Genomic DNA, 20,775 nt, shown 5'->3' with positions numbered 1-20,775 from the left:
TTTCTCACGCTTCGCATCAGCCGACCAGTAGCGCCTTCGGCGTGCACTACTAGATCCTTGCTGCACTCGCTTCCCCTTTAGGGTCGAACGCACTTGTCGTCTCAAGTATAGCAGACTAGGCAACGCGCGACCTTACAACATTTACAGATACAGTCAGGAGCTTTGTTTGTTCCTCTCTGTATTGTTGTTTCTACACCGATAATCAAGGACGAACTTGTGAGTACTATCGATTCACTCTGTATTTGTTTTCATTTGTGCGATTCTAACGCTATGAATAACTACATAAATGCGAACGGAGGAGGCGACAACCGAGATGCAGGAGGAAATCAAAATAACCAAGTGCGCTAACTATTTTCTAACATTTGGACTGCTCACAGACTCATCTGCAGATTCCTCAGCACCTACTCCAACACACTCCAAGGCCGTGAGAGGTGGTGTTCACGCTGACTGTGGGGCAACTGGTGAGTGAGTCGACCGCGCGAGTTACGGCGTTGATCTTGTCGAAGGAAATGCTATATGTCAGATGGGCCACCACGCGAATGCGCGTGCGTCAAGAGCTCTATGAGCCTGCCTTACCAATTCCACCCTATCCCCTGCCTCCGGCCTGGCCAGATGAGGTGCGCGCGATGATGGTCTTATGGATAGCAAGGGAGCGCAGGGTGTTCGAGATGGAGATGAGGGAGTTGGAGTATTTGCTGGGACTAAGAGGTGCGTGTTAGCATTGAGGTAAGCCACATATATATCACAAAAATTCGAAACTTACGAATATGTTGAGAACGAACGGGTGGGGAGAACGAACGGGACCGAACCAAGACTGGATATATTTGATGTACTTTTACCATATACCATGCATATAAAGGTTGTCCGCACTGTGCAAACCATCACCGGGTGGAGGAGGACAGCTGTTGGGTTGGAGGGCAGACATAATTATCGAATTGGGAACATTGGCCAAGTTGATCAGGACCTACGGCTGCGCAGCCGTCCAGTACTACCTGGAGACCAACCAGATGCAAATATTGATGGTGGTGGATGCTAGCAACAGTGACAGAACACAATTTTCTATGTTATCAGAAGAACTGGCTCCCAGCGTTGGACGAGTAGCAAAGACGAGACTGCCAGATGTTCGCATGGAGGACAACTTGGGCAGACTCGGAGTATTGATGGTCAGACAGCACCTTGAAACGGGTAAAGAATGGAACATCAGAAAATGCACTTGATGCTCACCTCCTGCATCCTATAAGTTTTATTGAGGCCGATTGTAAGTGGTCTAGCAAGCGACGATTTTAATGCATGCTTTGACTAGCACTGCACAGCCAAGCAATGACGCTTGGGCGCTAGGTTAAATATGATTAATTAGGCTTTCAACATCCTACACTTCGTCGACAAAGGAGGCATCGGTATCTCCCAGATAGGAGCTGTGATTGCAGTCGTGACTTGCTACCTTCAGAAGCTTGATCTCGATTGTTGCGTAGAGGGAAGCCGGTGGTGGTGTTTGTTAACCCTGGGGGGCTGAAGCACGTGTTGAAGCCATATGAGGGGGTTGTTACTAGGAGCAAAAGGGGGTGGTATGCGCCCATCACCATGGGCACGAAATCGGCCAGAATGGCTTCTGGGAGGTGTGCGATGCTGAGATGAACGTATCAGCAAAGAAGGGTTATGAGTAAGGAATAGACGTACACCTCTGTTGCTACATTCTGCATTGACGAAAGCTGAGTTGTAGATCTCGAGTCCTCCGTGCCAGATGTCCACTTTGAAATGTTCCCAGCGGGTGTATGAGGTGTTTGTGGTGGCGGGGGAGGTGTCTTTGATTGCGGATGTGAGTGCGTGGGGTGAGATGTCGAGGCCTATGATGTGGGTTGGGTGGAGGTCGAAGTGCTGTTGAAGTTGTATCAATGGGAGATGGTGATATGCTAGGGTCGGGAGAGGAGCTGACCCTCCCTACACCCGATATCTACAATCTGGAAAAGCGATGAGACTGAGTGCTGATTGCAGGCTCCAATGCATGACAGTCTTGCCATCAGAATGACATGCAAAGCAGTAAAACGTGGTGCTCGTGTCATCCACCGAAGCGGTATGTGGGCAAGACTATTGCGGGTACTGTTTTTGACCGAACCTAACCGCCGAGGTCTGCTTTGGGATCAGAATTGCACTCTGCCAAACTTGAGGTTCTTACCGCGATGACAGCCAGCAAACTAAACTTCTTCGACGTTCATTTCAACGATGGGCTCCGAGTCGGTGGTTGAGAGCTCTCGTCCCATCTTGTGATGGTGACGGGACGTCTTGGTTGCGTCACTGTCTGGGCTGCCTAAAATTTCAAGTTTCGGCTGGCTCGGGAGATGCCCCCCGATGCTGCGAGGCATGTGATGGGATTTAACACCACAATTCTTGTGAGCCTCAGTCGGGCGTGTCCAAAGACCAGGCTTGAAGCGCCTGAGAATTGCACATCAGATGATGAGTTATTGAAAAGGAATCTGAGACACATACACACGATGTTCGTCAAGAGAGATTGCATGACGGAAATCGTCCATGTGTGCAAGTGTAGCGGTCCGAGGATCCTGACAGCAACTATGGATGACATGAATGGCTAGTGCTGTAGAGGACCTGAACTTCGGAGACCATGGAGAAGAACCGAGCGAAAAATACTCGATGCGGGTCACCTGTTCCTTAAAAGAATCATTCTTTTCTTTGCTTGGACCCCTTGGAAAGTCAAGGCTGCACTTGTGCACAACAGCATCGGTCCAGAAGAAGAGCTGTTCGCATGCATTGCAGACAAAGACACCGGTTGCAAGTTGGCGGATGTCTCCAGCTGGTACAAATTCCTTTGGATACCCATTCGTGATGATTGCAGCAAATTGTTGATAAACCTGTCTCCGCCAGTTCCTCACCAGATTAGGAAGAGCAACAATAGCCGGTAAAAAGGTATCATGCTCTACTATGACACGGGCAGGTGATTTGATGATGTCGTCGAATGGTTTGGATCCATGCCTGGAGGAGAATCCCCCGTCGAGAATTATAAAGTGTTTCTTCCATGCGGATGTTTCGCATTTCCAACATATGTTTCCTGAGAATTGGGCGGACATGGCTCCAAACTGCGAGATCAAATCATTCACACAGAATTTCGAGAAAAATCGTTACACTAACTTCGAGCAGTAAGAGACCGCGAATCTTTGATGGCACGATGTTTGGATATTTTCCACCAAGTATGATAATCGATCTCAGGTTTCCACCCTTCTGTTTCTCCGAGTCAGAGCCAAAGACAAAACTTGAATAAGCAGAAACTCACCTTGCATCAGCCATGCAGGCTAAACTCCTTGTCATAAAGTTTCAACTACTCTCTCTTATCTGTTCATGCCTGTAGAACAAATGCGACGCCATTGAGCGAGGCCGCCGCCGTGGCATCATGATGTTCAAATTCAGGAAATCGTGGGAAGTCAGCACAATCATGATGCGGCTGTCGCCAAATACACAAGTTAGTTGTTATACAATTAAATCGCCAACCTTTGGATACGTACCTGGTTCAACAACATCAGAGAAAGCATGAGTCCTTGATTTTGTAACCTGTCTGATGTGCGGAATGCCGCAGAGAAAATCAGTGAGCTACTGACTCATTTGTTTGCTTCTAAAGGTCTTGCCAAACAACGTCTATGATTATGTAAGAGATTGCAATTCACTGAGGGGTTACATGATATATGGTACAATGGAAAGCTGCGGGTCAAATTGTGTACTGATGCTAAATTGAACATAGGAAAATCAAACACGGTACTTAGATATTTCTACCAATCTGGCATGGACCTGGTCCTTGTACTCCTTCCACCGTGTCGATAATTCTGGGTCAGTTTCGATGTGGTCTCGAATGTATTCCATGAACAAGGTGTACCGGGGTTTGGAATTAGATACTCCAAAGTCGATGAAAAATTCTAACTGCGCGCTTGCTAGCTCCTGTAGAGCACACTCTACGGCCGCTGCAGCTGTACAAAACAAAACATCGAGGTCTGAGATGTAAGGTACAAAGCCGAGCGTCAACATGGTGTTTAGAACAACGATCAATATGACGCGATGTTCAAATGGGTATAACTTGTGAGTTTGGTGATTCGAGTCATTCCCGAATAGGAATTTGAAAGGGAATGTGTCATATCCCGCATTCCGGACCCGGACCTATCACACACATCATTTCCGGAAGTCCGGATCCGGCCGATGTCTATCTATGTCCGGATCCGACCCGTGTCTAACTTCCGTGCCTTATCCCTTTGTACGTTCCTACTCCAGTTAGACTATATCATTTTCCGTACCTCATTTCATTTCCGCCTTTATTTTTCATCTGTTCTAATCTCCGGGTTCATTTACTATTTTCCGATAGACTAGCGTTTGACTTTTCTATACGCTCCGTCCACAGCTTTGTATAGCTTCGGACTGCGCATCTCTGTTCTCCGATAAGTCCTCAGTAGTATATAAACCCTGTAGAATCTATGTACATCCTTAGTTTGAATATCATCTTAGACTCTGCTCATTCTCTCCTCCGTCCGACTTGAGTTTCTCTCTCGTCGACCTCCGCTCGTCTTAGGATCGATTCCTATAGACTTGTCACCTCCGCCTCTACCTCTGGTAGTCCTCCGCTGTTTTCTTTCTAGTTTGGACTTCGTCCGGATTAGTCTTATCTCTTGTTCCCGAACGTCCGCCGGAATTCCCGCGCATCGGACATCGGACTCCGGACATTGCCCGATGCCCTCCGGACATTGTCCGGTAACCTTCAGACATTGTTCGACAGCCTTCGGAAGTTAGGGGCACGTACTCGGGTAAGGGGTGCAGCGCACGAGCTGAAGCCAAGCCCTTCGGATCCGACCCTTGAGCACGTTCTTAACAGAATGAAGGGTTGCCAATAAGGTCTTTTACTGTTTCAATCTGGTATTCTGGTGCGTAATCCTCCAACCAGATTGAGGGCTGAAGACTGTATCCAAATGGAACGACGTTACGGGCATGTTTCTTGGTAGTGGACATGATGACGGCAGATGGCGGCACTGTGAACGATTTATAGAAGGCAGTAAGATTTTCTGCGCTCCATTGACTGCCGTACTCTTGTGGAAGTTTCAGATACTTTCAAGATCAAGTACTCCGGCGTACCTTCATCCTTTGCATTCGCTGACGAAAGCAGTGCTTCATGAGCTGCTGTCTTCCTTTCATGTTCAGTCAAGAACGGACAGTTATTGACCGCGGATGTAATCAGTATCACATGTGCATCTTCGAAGATTTCTCAATGGATTCTGATTTTATCGTCATATCTTAAGGGCGCTATATGAGATGGTCGCAAGGGTGCTGTTGGAGCAGCATCCGAAGCAGCCTAAGAAACATTAGGAGTGCGATTTAGAAACAATTATAACGAATATCCACCTGAGCGCTGGTGATACCCCTCAGCTTAGGTCGCGCACGAGGGTACGGCCAAACCTTGAACTCATATGCCTTTTCCTTTTCTGGGGGCTGGCGAGTGCGTGATCCAGAAGGACCAGCTTGAGGAGGGAGAGGAGGTGGCGGAGGCTCTCTGATGTGGAATGGATCTCCGAGAGGCAATGGCTCTGATCCAGAAGGACCAGCCTGAGGAGGGAGAGGAGGTGGCGGAGGCGGAGGCTCTCTGACGTGGAATGAATCTCCGAGAGGCAATGGCTCGTTGAAACATGGCAGCTCTCCAAGAGGCCGGAGATCCTCTGAACCTGGCGCCAAAGTGGTTGTGCCGTCAATAGACATGATTGGCAGAGGGAATACAGGGAAGTACTGAGGGAGTGGGTATGGTGGCCCCGAATCCTGGTGAGCAGACAGATTATATATCGGGTGATACCCATTGGACTGAAAAATGTCGTTGAAGAACGACATTGATGAATCTCCGTCAGCGCCCGGGCCAGGCATCATGGTGGGATCATAGCGATTTTGAAGAAAATAGAGGAAGCGGGAGTCTGCCGCAGACTGGGCAGGGAAATCTGAGGATAAAAAAGGTGCATATTGAAAGGCATTGTCGTCTGGGGCATCCGAGTCAGCGGGTTGTCTGCCATATGAATACATTGGAACTGTGTAATGATAGAGTACCAAGGGCAGTGACACCGTCCTATAGTTTTATTGAGGCCACCCAAAACGGTCAGGATTACGAGTGGTCTAGCAAGCGACAATTTTGACGCATGCTTTAACTAATTAGCACTGCACAGCCAAGCAATGAGGCTTGGGCGCTAAGTTAGATATGCCTAATTAGGCTTTCAACATCGGCAAAATTAAATCGTGTGTACAATTCACCTTGCAATGCAGGCTAGGCCTGGAAAGTTCAGGCGAGGCTTTCAAATTACTGTAGGGCATAGGGTTACCGCGTACCAGATCGAGGCAGAAGCTCTGGAATATTGGGGTGATGTTCACATATCTCAGCGCCAAGGGGATGTAATAAGGCCACCAACAAGTTCCATAGCGAATATCGGACCGAATAACGATCAGGAAAACCCTTGCGGGTTCATCGAATATGATATTATGCTCAAGGGTAGCTTCGAAAGCGTGTGGAAGGATCCGGTGAGGGTCTGCTGTGCATCGATTGAATATATATGCCGGACGCAAAACTAAAGTAGAATACTGATCTTCAGCGGGCGTCAAAGATTTGAAACACCTGGTGAAGGCATGAGGCCTCGAGGCTCTGATCTATGATATTACCGTGACAAATTCAAGCGGAATAGTACCCCAGTCAGGCTGATGATCTCACCCGCCAGCCCTGGTATGCACAACTTGCAAGTTGGAACCCAAACGCAACTTGAAGTTAAGGTTTGAATCCGAGTCTCCGAGTCCATTCAACCACACAGAATCATCATGGTGAGAGACGAACTGGCCTGGCCTGGCTTGGACTAACTTCAAGTTGATTCGAATTCGCTGCAAAAAGTCACGGTTAAAGTAAGGAAGCAACATGACAGAACGCAGGGTACAAACTTCTGGAAAGCTTTGAGCGAGACGACCACGATATCGATCACCTCCATCAAAATATACGTGCATGAGGCTGGGCACACTAACTTGAAATCGTGTGGTGTCAAAGGAGCGGAAAGAAAGTACTCGAGGGTCCCATAATCGGCAAACAAGTTGACGGTAAGACCCTCCGAGTCGGTCAACAGGCAACTGCTTGCCAAGTTGCCAGTGAGCACGTTTCGACATGCTCCCGGGCCTCAAGTGAGATAAAAGCATCGGTGAACCATTAAAAAAATGTGCGCAGCAGCTGCGTCAAAACTGAGTGTGCATTTTAAGAAGGCCTCAAGTGAGGATCAAGCGTAAGCGAACCATTGAATAAAAACATGCGCGGCAGCTGCATGAAGATTAAGTGTGCATTTTGACATGTAACATCAAGATACATACGTCGACCAATCATCCATATCACACAGCGATTCCTCCAAACTTGAAACTGGTAGTGACTCAGATGTCTGAGTCAAAGGCAGCGGAACAACACGGATGTTTGGACAATTTGAATTGTTACAGGCTCCTGTTATAGCAAAAGTGTGCCCGGGTATAAGGGAAACAACATCATGATGAGTTCGCAGAAAGAGTATTTGGGACAAGATATGAACCTGCGCACTGATTGAGTGTGGCTTGTAACAATAGGAAGATGACATACCTTTGAATCAGAACGGGGTAGAAATGAATAGATCTTGACATGATAAATGTCTGAGGCCTGAGCGACGCCAGGGGAGGACGTTCAACGGAGGTTTGATCGCTGTTGTATCCGTCATCAAAATTTCTCCTCCACTGGCGATCGCCTCGAGTCTCCTATCCGAAGTTGCCATTTTGCATTCAATGTCGAATCATCCTGATTGTCCAGAGACAAACCTTTTCGAGGCTTACAATCTCTACTTTAAATCAACACTTTGTTGGAAGAAATTGCGCCACAATGCCTAGGTTGTGTGTTGGAGTTTCGCGCTGTCCGAGTCAGGGAGTCAGATCTGTTGATGTATCTCTGACAGTATCTGAATGATGCAGTGGAGGGAGCAATCAACATACCACGATGATGAGCCAGCCAATTGTACCGCCTGGCCTCCGCATTCAATGAATTTCAACTTCAATATGCAACAATCAGGAGAACAGGAGCCATTCGTAGACGAAATGTACGTGACACAGTTCTTATTTCAAGTTCTTCCAACAGGTAAATACCTTCTACGAGGCCGTCGGTTACCGTTTTCCACGCAGCCCAACAAACCTCAGCAGGAGAAGCTCATTGCTAAGCTGATGTAACTACCGAACAACGCTGCCAGTGCCTGTGTGTGTACCTTTCTATCAGCGAGAGAAGTCCCTTGCTCATAATTCCATCGAGTGGGATTCACTTATGGCTCAAGCGACGCAAATATGGATGTCCTAAGCGATCTTGATAATATCAAGATTTTATCCAATGTCCTCAAAACGAACGTGTCTGCTTGTACATCTGTTGGCAGCTTCTACCTGCCCCAGGTGGGACGGGTCTTTTTGGACATCTGAGCAATGCAAATGATATTGTGCTCGCTCGGACTTGGGACCAAGGCAGCGCGAGAGCATACATAGTAAAAAATTTCTCCCCATTACTTTTCCTCCACAGTACTAATTGCCATGTCTTGATCCCGCCTCTGTCATTGTTCTTCATTGTAAGCATTCACATCAAGGACTGTCTGCCAGTCGGTGCCAGTTTTCTCCCTGCAAATACACTTAATAGCTGGGGCGCTGTTCGGAAATAGTATGTTTTCCTTGTTGACGTTGTCGATACTTCCAACCTTCCTCTTGCGAGTCTGAAAAGTAGTATTACTGCCAGCTATACAAGAGTCTTCTTGATCTAGTATGACTCCCAAATGAAAGTTGGGACCAGTCTCAGCTTTCTGGTTTTCATCAGTACAATGAAAATGCACGGCTGCAGACACCTACTGCTATCCCCATTGCGGCTGCGGCTCCCTGGCTTTTTGATTCAGACATTTTCAAATTGTCCAAGCGTGTGCCAACCTTCTGCAACCAAGACACTCGTGAGCATGTTTCAATGCATTCGAATGAGCACTTCGTACTTTTTGATACTTCAGAAGCGCAGCCTGATCTTCGTTCTGGGTGCGAGCCTGACTCGGAGTCTTCTCCTTGTTGGTTGGAACACCGTGACTGACAGCGGTTGATGGATATGGTGACTTGGATTTAATCAGATCTCCCAACCCCTTACTAGTCACAGGATCAAGTACTCTGAGTATGGAGGGTTTACCACTGTCTCGTGCATCATCAGCATGGGCATGGTCAAGCATAGCGTCACTTGGGGAGTTGATATTCAGACCTCAAGGTGAGCTTTTTATATTACTTATGTGAGTGGTGACATATCACGGTAGGGCAGAGACTCCGACGCTGTACACACATACTCAAGTATGCATAGTCAAGAGATCGGCGGCTGAGTGCATTGTGGCAATGATTCTGGCTACCCTATTCCTGGACCTGACAGGCCTGAATTAAGGTTCAAATGCAGTTCCCCACCTTGGTATGTGCTAAACTAATCCCCATATTGAATACGTCTTCTGTTCCCATTTCTGGTTTGTGCTGTCAAATCGATAAGAGTTAATACTAATAATACCTTATAGAGCTCTGGACGTTTAAACTCCGATGGGCCTATTTACCAAACCCTTACGCACACAAATTGTGCTAGTACCACCTCCAACCTGAGACCCCACGAGCTGAAAAATTATGAACTTCAACTTGGCTCCATTCTTCAGCAATGACCTTCAAGATGAAGGACCATGTGCATACCCCTCCACACCTCTTCAACGCCCTTATTATCTCTCCAATGCTGGGACTCCCAGTACACCTAGCCACCATTCAGATTCTCCTCCACGCTCTCCATCATTAGTTTCTACAACAGGGTCAGGTATGAATGATTCATTTGTCATTGACATAGAGACTCAAATACGAAAACAACAGCAGCCAATGCATCAGATGCAGATGATGACGTATTACCTTTAACGCCTGACTCCAAGAGTTCATTTCGCATCGCTCACAACGGAGCTTGGCTGCACAAACTAGAATATTCTCCTAAGAGCACACACCACATTTTTTTTTATGGCAGTTCATCCAGCGGAGCTGGACCGCAGACTCAAAGTTGTCCTCCTGAGAGTGAACACAACAGTCTTCCTAATCACAGGCCCACGGTTTTTGAGGACCAAAGTCTTTTTGATCGATTGTCGGGCAGATATGTCGATCCAAAGGATACATCAGAAGCTCTCAGCGAGAGGGTATGAATTATTTCAAACATATCTCTTTGTTCTAATCATATGCGTCACATTTAGGCTAAGAAGTCATACATGAGAATTTTGCAAGACCTTAACGTAACCACTTTCCAATGCGCTATTCAATACCTGGAAGCCGTTCACGAACGCCACCGCATGCTCTATCACGCCGCATGTTGGGAAGTTTCTGAACACGCAAGACGGGAAGCTCTCGCTCGCTCCATGTGTGAAACTTTGAAACATAACTTCGTGACAGCGGAGCAAGAAGTCCGGCTTCTGCTGGAAATCTTCAGTCAACGCCTAGCACTATCCCATCATCCTGTCGCGAGCTGTTCTGTCGAAGCCTCTGAAATAAGCAGAGCTTCTGTCCGTCGGACTGACGCCGTACTCAGCATCGTAAATGGTGCCAAAGAGCTGCGTTCTGGGGATAGCTGGTATGTGCTACTTTAGGTATTATTTATGTTCACTTACATTCTTCCAGAGCTTCCCCAGATGACCATGTATGAAGAATACTTAGATTGTTTTTCATATACTGCCTGTTGTACTGTTACAATTTCGAGATTGCCCTCGCAAGACCAGTAGTATCACTCAATCATGTAACACTGGACACCTGATTTTGAAATAATGACCTGTCTGTCACTGCGGCACTCCTACACCTTTGACTCTATTCTTCTCAAGTCATGTGTAAACTACCATAAACGTCAGTGATGGGGGTGCTTGGCACTGCTTGCTGTTTTTCTCAAAGTACATCCATGCCACTAGCTGCAAGTTGAAAGGATTCCTTGCAAGTGCTAGTCAGCTTCAAAGTACCATGCACTTTCCCCAGACGCTTTGGATCAGTGTATTCGTCTTTCTTCAAATTCTGATGGTGTCTTGCAATGCTCCTGGCTGCTCCTGGGAGAAAACCATGGACAGTCGGGGACTTAGTAGGCATCGTGCATCCTGTTGTTTTTTCAAGAGAGCCAGCAGCCTGGTGAGTCAGAAGCGACAAGATCGAGCAAAGCAGGCGATTATTAAATCTTCCAAAGCAAACACCCGGTCCCAGTCAGTCACCACGGTGAGTCGCTCCTTGCTAAACCTCCGAGTCTAGTACTCAAGTTCTCAACTTTAGCATCTAAATCTGAGACCGATTGCCCCTTGCAGACTCGGACTCCTTGGGTCAAATTCTATGGCTCGCGGTTTAGGCAATGCGTCTAGTCTCAGTGTAGACTCGCAGCACAACATACTAGGCTCAGGCTCAGAAATGCCACAAAATGACCAAGTTGATGTTGAGATGGGGGGCAGTTCTGTAACCAACCACGACTCAGGTTTGTGTCACATTGGGCGGTCACTCTGGGATGTTTTAATCCACTAATTATTCTTAACAATTCAGAGGAGCGCTGCGCACTCCCTATGGGACGAATTCCGAGGACTCTCAATAATATTGAGCCTTCACCGGATGACCTCAATCATTCCGATTGTGCTGCAGGCATCCCATCATTACCAACGGCCTCACTAGTACCTGCCCAATCCAGAATCAGACGTATTCTTCTAACCCTAAGAGACTCCCTCAAGACCACCTTCAACTCGTTTGGCCTCTGTCAGCTCTATCCACGCCGTCCTTCCTTCAAACCGGATCAGTTGATCTAATCATCGCTACTTGCAAGAACATCCCCGATAGCTACTAGCAACAATGCCCAAGCGACTGATTCTCCGCCAAAGGTCTATGCGCCCCCGTATCCTTTTCCGAACATGTCTATCTATCGGCTTATGTCTTGGATGCATTCTGGTGGCAATCTGTTATCGGAAACTAAAGTCTCGCACCTGGTTAAAGATGTCATTCTGGCGGATGACTTCGACCGCAAGGACCTTGAAAATTTCTCAGTGAGGCGGAATTTGCGAGAACTGGATATGGATGAGAGCGGCAAAAGAATTACGTTCCCAGATGACTGAGTTGAAACTGACGTCACCATCAATATTCCTACTAAGGGAAGGGAGGACGGCCCCCAGCCTTATACTATCCATGGATTCCATTATCGGCCTCTCATTGAAGTCATATGCGCAGCATTTGCAGATGTGCAAGCTGGGGCATATCATCTTTTGTCTTTTAAGCGGTTGTGGAAAGACCCTCTAGACGGCCATTAAGAGCAGATTTACAACGAGCTCTACACCTCGGATGCCTGGCTAGACGCTCAGGACGACATTCAGAGGTTGCCTAAGGAACCTGGATGTTCGCTGGAACGTGTTACGGACTAGGATAGTTCGAGCTCTCCCTAGGCGGATTGCCTAATCTGATAGCGGGCTCGCTATTGGAGAGACGGGGATCTTCTCTCGAATGAGAGGTTCGGGGGTTCCACTTAAGGTAGCGTCGGCTTTCCTTAAGGTGCGGCTTAGACTGAAGGACTGGGACTGTCTTTCAGAGGAAGTTCTGGATAAAACCTAGTAGAATCAAGTAGGGAATATACATGATTCTGTCTGCTCTATATACTGTCGTCCGTGTGCACAGACCAATACTACGTTCGGTAGGTAAGTATGAGTGTGTCTATACACGGGCATCTTATCTGATGCCATGCGGTCGATTATCTATCCATGAGGCTTACCATGCCTCTTCTATCTGTCCTCAAGGCATAGCATGCCTTTGAGTCTAACTGCGCATGCTGCGGCATGCGGCTTCTCTTCTGACCATGAGGCAGAGCTTCCTCATGATCCGGGTCGAGGACCATCTAGGTCCGTCCAGATGTTGCCTAGGCTGGTCTAGGTCATCTAACGGCATCCAGGCCGTTCTAGGCGTCTCTACGAGTCTCCGTTGAGTCGGTAAGTCTTCCAATGACGGTGTATAGGCGGGATAGGGGCTAAGGTCATGATGACCTCCATAGGAGGGGTTCTCGGTTACATGTTATTGTAACAGAACGTGTCATTGCTGGTCTGATGTTCTTTTCTGACGCCACTCACCTAGCAAACTTTGGGACTGCCAAAGCCTGGCCGCTGTATATGTATTTTGGAAATTTGACAAAATACGCACGGTCGTCTCCCAAGTCAGGAGCATGTCACCTGGTGGGGTTTTTACCTTTGGTAAGTTCTCCTTAATGCCCTATGCTTGTCTACTCCTAGCATTGACAATATCAGCTTCCTGATAGTGTTAAAGATATCTTGAGTAGCCTATCTCGTGTTTCGAAAACGGGCATAGTGTCCCTTCAAACCCACTGTCGCAGGGAGTTATTTCATTCCTGCTGGGACATTTTGTTAGATGAAGACTTTCTGTCTGCATACCGCCACGGCATCATTTTGAAATGTGCCGACGGAGTGGTGCGGAGGGTCTTTCCCCGTATTTTCACATATTCCGTGGATTATCCTGAAAAGTGAGTTGCTCCATTCACTTTTTCAAAAAGATCAAATAGCTTATAATTTTACAGGGTGCTAATCACAACTATTAAAGACATAGGCTTGTGTCCATGCCCTCGCTGTTTGACAATGAAAAGCCTGTTCAATTTCCTTGGGCTTCCGAGTGACATGAAAAGTCGTGTCGCCAACCTTCGTGAGTATGTGACGACGAGGGTGGTGAAGGCTCGTGATTTTATCTACAAGAACGGAAATACAGTAGACAGTTCCAAGGTAGATAATACCCTTGGTGAGGGCTCTTGGGTACCTACTCTGGTAAGTGAGACTCGGACTAACTACTTTTCTTCTTTACTATCAACTCACACACGCTGCTTGCAGAATCAATTTGCCCAGAAGCTTGGACCGCTCGGCTTCGACTCATTCCGCATGCTCATCGTCGACTTCATGCATGAGTGCAAGCTAGGCACTTGGAAATCGCTGTTCACGCACCTCCTTAGGCTCCTCCACGCCCTTCCTCATGGTAGTGAGCTTGTCGCGACCCTCGACAGCAGGCACGGGTATCTCATAAGGAACGCTGTTACTCGCTAGCAGACACTAACCTTCCTGTAGGTTTCGACAGATCCCGACCTTCGGCAATGGTGCTATTCGCAAGTTTTCAAACAACACATCCGAGATGAAAAGATTGGCCGCGCGTGATTTTGAAGACATCTTACAGGTTTTTCCTCCTTAGTTGTCTATATTTTACCCGCTGATAGATATTCATTGTCAGTGTGCCATTCCTGTCTTTGATGGGCTATTCCCCGCTGAACATGGTGCGCTTGTACAATCTCTACTCTATCGATTCGCAGAGTGGCATGCACTGGCCAAACTTAGGATGCACTCGAACTCTACGGTTACTTATCTCAAGGAATCTTTCAAGAAATTGTCTCGGACGTTGCGGGAATTTCGAGACAATACTTGTGCGGCTTTCAATACTTTGGAGTTGCCCAAAGAAAGATCAGCTCATCAGCGAAGGGCTACTGAACACTGTGAAATGAATGGTACCATCCCGGAGTCCAGTGGGCCGAGGACGAAGAGGTTCAACCTGGCCACGTACAAGTATCACACCATGGGGGATTATGTGAGAACCATCCAGTGGTTTGGGACGACGGACTCCTACACTACTCAAATTGTAAGTACTATCTATATTCATGCTATGCACCTAAAGTTAAGTCGCGTCAGGGAGAACTTGCTCACCGAGCACTGAAGGCCTTCTATCCGCTGACCAGCAAGTTGGATATCCTGGCACAGTTAGCTAAACACAAGCGTAGGCGCCGCATGCTACGACGGGTGGCAGAAGTTGGGGGACAGCCATCTAGCGACCAACCGCCAGCTGATGCCCCCCCATCGACATCCTACGAGAATCATCACCGTATCGCACCTACTCGGAACAACCCAATCGATATTTTCCGATTTCTCAGAGAGAATGACGCTGATCCCGCCCTTAAGGTAGAAGTAACATCTTGTTCTGCGGCATGGTACAATTTATTCATGGCGACACTTAGAATTTTGTACCTAAATTAAGGGACCACATCATATACAGGTTGCAGGGGCTAGATGTCAGCTGTTGCGACCATTCGTTTACGGATGAGGAACGAAACAATGTCATTATCTCCAATAACACAATCTACTCTGTCCAGACTATGCAGGTGCACTTTACGACCTACGATTTGAGGTGCGAGTATGACACAGTCAACCCGAGAACACATGGGAATGTTATGGTGCTTTCTGGCGAGACGAATCCTAGCGACCCCTACTGGTATGCCCAGGTATTGGGCATCTATCATATGGAGGTATGGCTCAGCACTGGAGCTCGACCAGTGAAGCAGCATCTCGAGGTACTTTGGGTGAGATGGCTGGCAGCCATACAGGGCTATACGTCTGGTGCCAAACATGCTCATCTTCCAAAGATTGGGTTTGTAGAGGAGTTCGACCGGGATGCTTTTGGCTTCCTCGACCCTGGACAGGTAATCCGGGGGGCACATCTGATCCCTGCATTTGCTGCAGGACGCAGTGTGAGCTCACTGCGCTATGGAAAGTCACTGGTGCGCCCTGGAGGGCAGCTGGATGACTGGGAGGAGTATTATGTTGGGATGTAAGTACAGATCTTCCCGCGACATATTAACACTCACATTTTAAGCCAGATTTGTCGATCGCGATATGTTCATGCAATATAATCACTTTGGTGTCGGACATTCCCCGATGCTGTGGAAGATCATAAAGGATTGCTTGGGCTCTGTAGCACTGGCTGAATCTATGGACAATGAAGCTGAAGGTTATGAGGACGACAACGCGGTTGGTGATGGCGAAGGTCACGAATATGACGAGGAGGATGAGGAGGACAATGATGACGACGACGAAGAATGTGAAGGGGCATTTAGCGATGATGATGATGGGGATGATGGGGATGATGAGTTCGATTATGATGATGTCTCTTTCTAAAACGCCCTATACTACTCCTGGCGAAAAAGTCTTTACAAGATAGATGCAAGCGAATGGCGTTATGAGCCCATGATGTTCATTAATTATTACTGTACTAGCTAGCTAATAAGTCGATGTCATCATCAATATCTGCGACGACTCATCATCACGTGTACAAGTGTTACTTGTTTGTGGCGTGGCGTGAGTCATCTACAATATATAAGTACGAAACGGTTGATCCCGCGGAACCAATTTGCGTGACTCTCCTGTCTGTGCTCCACCTGTGCTCATGCTGAGCTCCACCTGCAAAATATGCAGGACCATTCAAATTACAATTAGGTATCTAGAAATTCAAGACTTATCATAGTTCTTTATCGAAAACTGCGCAGAATATAGTAGTCATATGAGTCCTGTCGCCTGGAGCGGCCAGAGCCAGAACACTCTCCGCAATATTCTTCTCCATAGAAGAGTGCACTGCAATATCTGCGTAAATCCGGATGTGGTTACGATGAATGAGCAGCCGTAGAGTCGAATGATCCTGCCCAACAGCCTTCCAATATTCTGACAGGTCATTTGAATCCCGAAGTATCATCTCCGCTTCGGTCATCATCACGGTGCGGACAGCGAAATCATCTCCTTCGGTTGATGTGGCCTTCATCTCTTTCCACTCTCTCCAGTTCTTGTGCCCGCATATGACTGCCAGCTGATCACGACCCATGTCAAGGAGTACCCGCCGGCGGATCTTATTGATTGCGACTTTATCCTGTAACGCCCAAACATGAGTATGCAAAGAAACCACAAAAAAAAACACAAGACGAACACCCAAAACAGCTCTAATAGTTTCATCGATTCTATCACTCAGTTCGGCATTGTCCCGCTTTAGCTCAGCGTTGTCCCGCTTTAGCTCGGCATTATCCTGCTTCAGCTCGGCATTGTCCCATTTCAGCTCAGCTATGTCACACTCAAACCTTTTCTCCATTGCCTCAAATCTACGAAGAAGGGTGTCAATGCCAACTGAGAATACATTAGTCCAAAAGTTATGAACTTAGGCCACGAAAAACACACCTGGTTTGACATTACACTTAGGGCTCTCCTCTCTAATCAACGATGCAGCATTTTTCTGAGCCTTGAAGTTTCGTACATCATGGATAGCAGATTGAAGAGCATCGACGAAGGGCGAGGGTGTCAAGCACTGTCCTTTAGGAGGTTCTGGGTACACAACCATCGTCAGATTACCCTCTAGACTGCGCATGATGGTATTATCGTCCTTTGGAGCTGATCAAGTATTAGAATATGTATCCATCCTGTCATAAGTGTAGCGGTGTGTACCTGGGTAAAAATCGGTACAATCGGGGTCTAGGGAGACATGCGGCACACCGGGAAGGATATTCAAGTGATCCCTGATTGCCATCATCCCCTCCTCCTTGGCTCTGGCAACAGTTGAGCTACCTGGTAAGTCTATAGATTTCTGCAACTTCATCTCTGCATAGAGTACGACAACTTGCTTGCGATCGGAAGGCATCGTGTGGGGATGGGCAATGCTCAGCCATCTTCGAACTCCGCACATGATCTGTACCCTAGGAATAGTTGTGACGGTTCCGCGTCACAATCGTGTCATGACCGCACCTAAGACATTGGGGCTGTCGATATTTAGACAACCTTGGGACTTCACCGTTCAGTGAGTGACTGTCTCTTATGTACCATTATACCCTTGCGTTTTGAAAACCTCGCCATAAAATGTGACGCCTCTGAAACCTCACAGGAAGGCCTTCACAGCATCTGCTTCTGGGCACCAAAGCTTCTCAAAGGCCTCGATACTACCGATCTCAGGCTCATCAAAGCCCAGCTTGGTCTTGGTCCTTCCTACTCCCGCGCTAAATTGAAATTCAATGTCAACCGGTGGACGACATGATCATACAAGCCATCGCCCTCCTCAACCAGCTCGACAAGGACGCCAACTTGTTCGCCATGTGCATACGAGAGTGGTACGGGTATCTATACTTGTAGTAATACAGGCTCTCTTTAACACTGGCAGCGGCACCGTGAGGTCTACTATCCTACACACCTGTTTAACACCTGCCAATGCATTATCTTCGCTCTCCCAACATTGGTTCCATGAATAGGACAGAGCGCGTGAAAGCCGTCTGACTCATGGTCATGGCAACAAATGGAGCGGAATGCAATGCGAATGCGTAGTACATCCGGCGGGGTACGTGTTTGCAAGGACTTCACAATGGGATCGGAGCGGTCTGTATTGTTACATCCCTTGTATCTAGGGAGTGCTGACTATTCTTGTTCCAAATAGCACCGTCTTTTCTTTATACGACCTTCGAGCCAGATCCTCATGTAAAGCTATCAGGTATAGCCTCTCTCCTTTCCAAATTCGCCTCAGACTCGCTCCCATGAGGCCCTGCATATTGCTTAGGAGGTTAGTACCCGTTCGTATCCTCATATGCCTCCCAATTTACTGGGTCCACCGACTACTGCATCACCCGAGTTTATACAGAACATTAGTGGACAGGTATGATGCTCTGCTCCGTATGCCATCTTCTTGCGCTTAAATGTTTTCGGTGGTACCTACCCCCTTTGCCTCTCATGCTTTCCACCCTGTGGACGGCTACCTTCACATATCCCATATCATCTCTTCATATTTATTTTCCCTCTTCACTGATGGCTATATCTAGGTCTCTTCGTCTTCGTCAATTTCTGGAGTATTCTCGTGCGTGCTTTGCATTACTCACATGGACCATTCTGACATCAGCAACACCAGATTCACGACTCCAACATGGTTACGGGACACCGTGATGCCCTTGAAAAGATCATAAATGGACCCGCTCATCACACACTCCATCATCTCTACTTTATGGTCAACTATGGTTAGGTACACATTATCGTATATGCTTTTCTCGTAGTACTAATACCCTAATACCTCTTCCCCTCACGCTCAGTACCACACATGAGAACACAGTGAGTGCGCGAACTTACTCGCTACTGTCAACAGGATCACGTCATCCAATCTCGTAGGGCTATAATGGCTTAATATACTAGGCGAGTCGCAAGCATTTCTTTTGACTTTGTTCCTTATACCTAATGTTAGTGTTTTTCTAAACAGGCATTTGCTCAAGCGACTTTCTCGCCATATTTTCAACATTGTCCTCAATAGGAATATGTTTTTGGGCAGCCAGCGTCCTAACAGGTATATAAGGTGATTGATTTCATTTCTGATCCCTCAGTCGCACTTTCCTTTCTTCCCTTGGCTGTTTACCTTCTCTATACCAGCTCATTTTCTCATTCCCCCTTGCTATGATATCGCGTGTCGAGAGCACCACACCGGACACCAAGAACCAACAGGACAACAGCGGCAACATCGGAGACATGCAGAATAAGCATTGGGAACCTTTTGCAACAAACTTGTGCGACCAACCGTCCGCACAGGCAGCATCTGTGCAGGCTCACCAGAGACGTAGAATCGCCCAGTTGGAGGAGAAGCTAGAGGCCCTCGAGTTGGGGCGTGCGGTCAAAGAGAAGTACGACCTCGCGCTAATTCATCATTCCGAGTCGCTTTACTGACTACATGTTAGGCAAGCAAACTATTACACAGCTCAAGGAAGGGCAATCAGGTGTGTTGTTGTTCTATTTGATAACGTCGAGGACCTCATTGCTGAAAACGATCGAAGATATGAAGATGAAAATGAAGATCATACTATCGAGTAAATTTTCAGACTTTGAGTTATTTTGTGAGCGCTAACCATAGGCTTGATCATGTAGCCAAGATTGGCTACAGACAGGGTATGTCACCCTCTCAACTACCTTACCGTGGTTGTTCAGGAAGGGGGTGGAAATGGAGTACAACAAGTACACGCACATGTTGAAATTGGTGGGTTCTATATATTCAGCGATCAGTTTTGCGTTGCTGAGCATTCTTGTTATAGCTTTGGCAGGGGGCTGACAGTGCTCGAGGTGACAATACCTCGAAGCTCAAGGCTCTTGTTGCTGAATGGGTTAATCGGGATCTCAAGCCAGAATTCCCGCTCGATTCCGACGACAAACATACCCATGGATTCTCCAACAATGCATGCGGCAGGTTACTCTGCCCTGCTGAACTGGATTGGAACAACCCAGCGCAAGTAGTACTTTTGGAATTTCGAGAAAAATGCTCACTTTTCACCAGGGTGCGGACGGGCATTTGAGATCGCTCAGAGGGCTGTATCATGACGGATCTTTCCTTTCCGGCCTACCTGTATAATAACTATACTGCCAACCCAGATGATCTGGAGGAGGGTTTGTTCAAGAGCAAAATACTTCTTCAGGTCCGTCCCTCTGCCTGTAACCTGATTGTAAGCTTACTTTAAAGCAGGGGTACAAAGCCGTGTTCACGTCACCTTCCTCAGCAAAAGATGTTGAGGGTGATGGGGATGGCGCCGATGTCATCCAGAACAACAGACGCGCCAAGAAGTCATTCAACAGAGTTGGTAAGGTCAAAAAACACGTCGCTCAAATCATCAATATGAGAAAGGTCACTTCTCGCTCGATTGCATACATCGCGTGCCTAGTAAGTCATAGGGTTTCACGAGGCCAGTGATGATGTACCATGACCATTTTGACAGCTTCGATTCTCACTTTCTTCGGTGACATCATGGCGGTCCATTGATGGCGACTGTCATATCCCATATATTCATGCTTCTCTTCCGGACTTCGGACCCTTAGATCCGGTCTGGTCCGATGCATAGATCCGTGTCCGATCCGATATCCGATAAGCTTCTTAATTCATTTCCTGTTC

General features: G+C 47.4%; 6 protein-coding genes across 6 annotated transcripts; 2 read left to right on the top strand and 4 right to left on the bottom strand.

The window, feature by feature from the left end:
- Positions 1-1,443: 1,443 nt before the first annotated feature.
- On the bottom strand, positions 1,444-3,297 carry HD556DRAFT_1456356 (uncharacterized protein; the record flags this gene model as incomplete). The annotated part of the gene is made up of 7 exons (XM_041308139.1): positions 1,444-1,626; positions 1,678-1,875; positions 1,934-1,951; positions 2,199-2,430; positions 2,485-3,089; positions 3,142-3,262; positions 3,284-3,297. 7 exons carry the CDS (start codon positions 3,295-3,297, stop codon positions 1,444-1,446), a joined length of 1,371 nt encoding a protein of 456 aa, XP_041153288.1.
- A 1,557-nt stretch (positions 3,298-4,854) lies between these two features.
- On the bottom strand, positions 4,855-6,048 carry HD556DRAFT_1450357 (uncharacterized protein; the record flags this gene model as incomplete). The annotated part of the gene is made up of 3 exons (XM_041307749.1): positions 4,855-5,072; positions 5,119-5,167; positions 5,386-6,048. 3 exons carry the CDS (start codon positions 6,046-6,048, stop codon positions 4,855-4,857), a joined length of 930 nt encoding a protein of 309 aa, XP_041153287.1.
- A 2,552-nt stretch (positions 6,049-8,600) lies between these two features.
- Positions 8,601-9,248, bottom strand: HD556DRAFT_1313976 (uncharacterized protein; the record flags this gene model as incomplete). Its single annotated transcript, XM_041300868.1, has 3 exons — positions 8,601-8,843; positions 8,890-8,967; positions 9,024-9,248. The coding sequence occupies 3 exons, from the start codon at positions 9,246-9,248 to the stop codon at positions 8,601-8,603; spliced, it is 546 nt and encodes a 181-aa protein (XP_041153286.1).
- A 430-nt stretch (positions 9,249-9,678) lies between these two features.
- Positions 9,679-10,667, top strand: HD556DRAFT_1450355 (uncharacterized protein; the record flags this gene model as incomplete). Its single annotated transcript, XM_041307748.1, has 3 exons — positions 9,679-9,859; positions 9,913-10,223; positions 10,278-10,667. 3 exons carry the CDS (start codon positions 9,679-9,681, stop codon positions 10,665-10,667), a joined length of 882 nt encoding a protein of 293 aa, XP_041153285.1.
- Positions 10,668-16,356: 5,689 nt separating this feature from the next.
- HD556DRAFT_1313975 (uncharacterized protein) lies at positions 16,357-18,083 on the bottom strand (the record flags this gene model as incomplete). Its single annotated transcript, XM_041300867.1, has 6 exons — positions 16,357-16,758; positions 16,816-17,009; positions 17,061-17,270; positions 17,325-17,572; positions 17,756-17,869; positions 18,061-18,083. 6 exons carry the CDS (start codon positions 18,081-18,083, stop codon positions 16,357-16,359), a joined length of 1,191 nt encoding a protein of 396 aa, XP_041153284.1.
- A 1,844-nt stretch (positions 18,084-19,927) lies between these two features.
- On the top strand, positions 19,928-20,725 carry HD556DRAFT_1249262 (uncharacterized protein; the record flags this gene model as incomplete). Its single annotated transcript, XM_041298828.1, has 4 exons — positions 19,928-20,167; positions 20,198-20,305; positions 20,353-20,547; positions 20,603-20,725. Coding segments are annotated over 4 exons (666 nt in total), but the record flags the coding sequence as incomplete, so codon positions are not given.
- Between the last annotated feature and the right edge of the window lie 50 nt (positions 20,726-20,775).

This window comes from Suillus plorans (assembly GCF_016647745.1).
Source record: "Suillus plorans strain S12 chromosome Unknown HD556scaffold_103, whole genome shotgun sequence".
NCBI lineage: Eukaryota > Fungi > Basidiomycota > Agaricomycetes > Boletales > Suillaceae > Suillus > Suillus plorans.
Note: the sequence above shows the minus strand (reverse complement) of the source record. Positions and strands in the feature narration are given on the sequence as shown.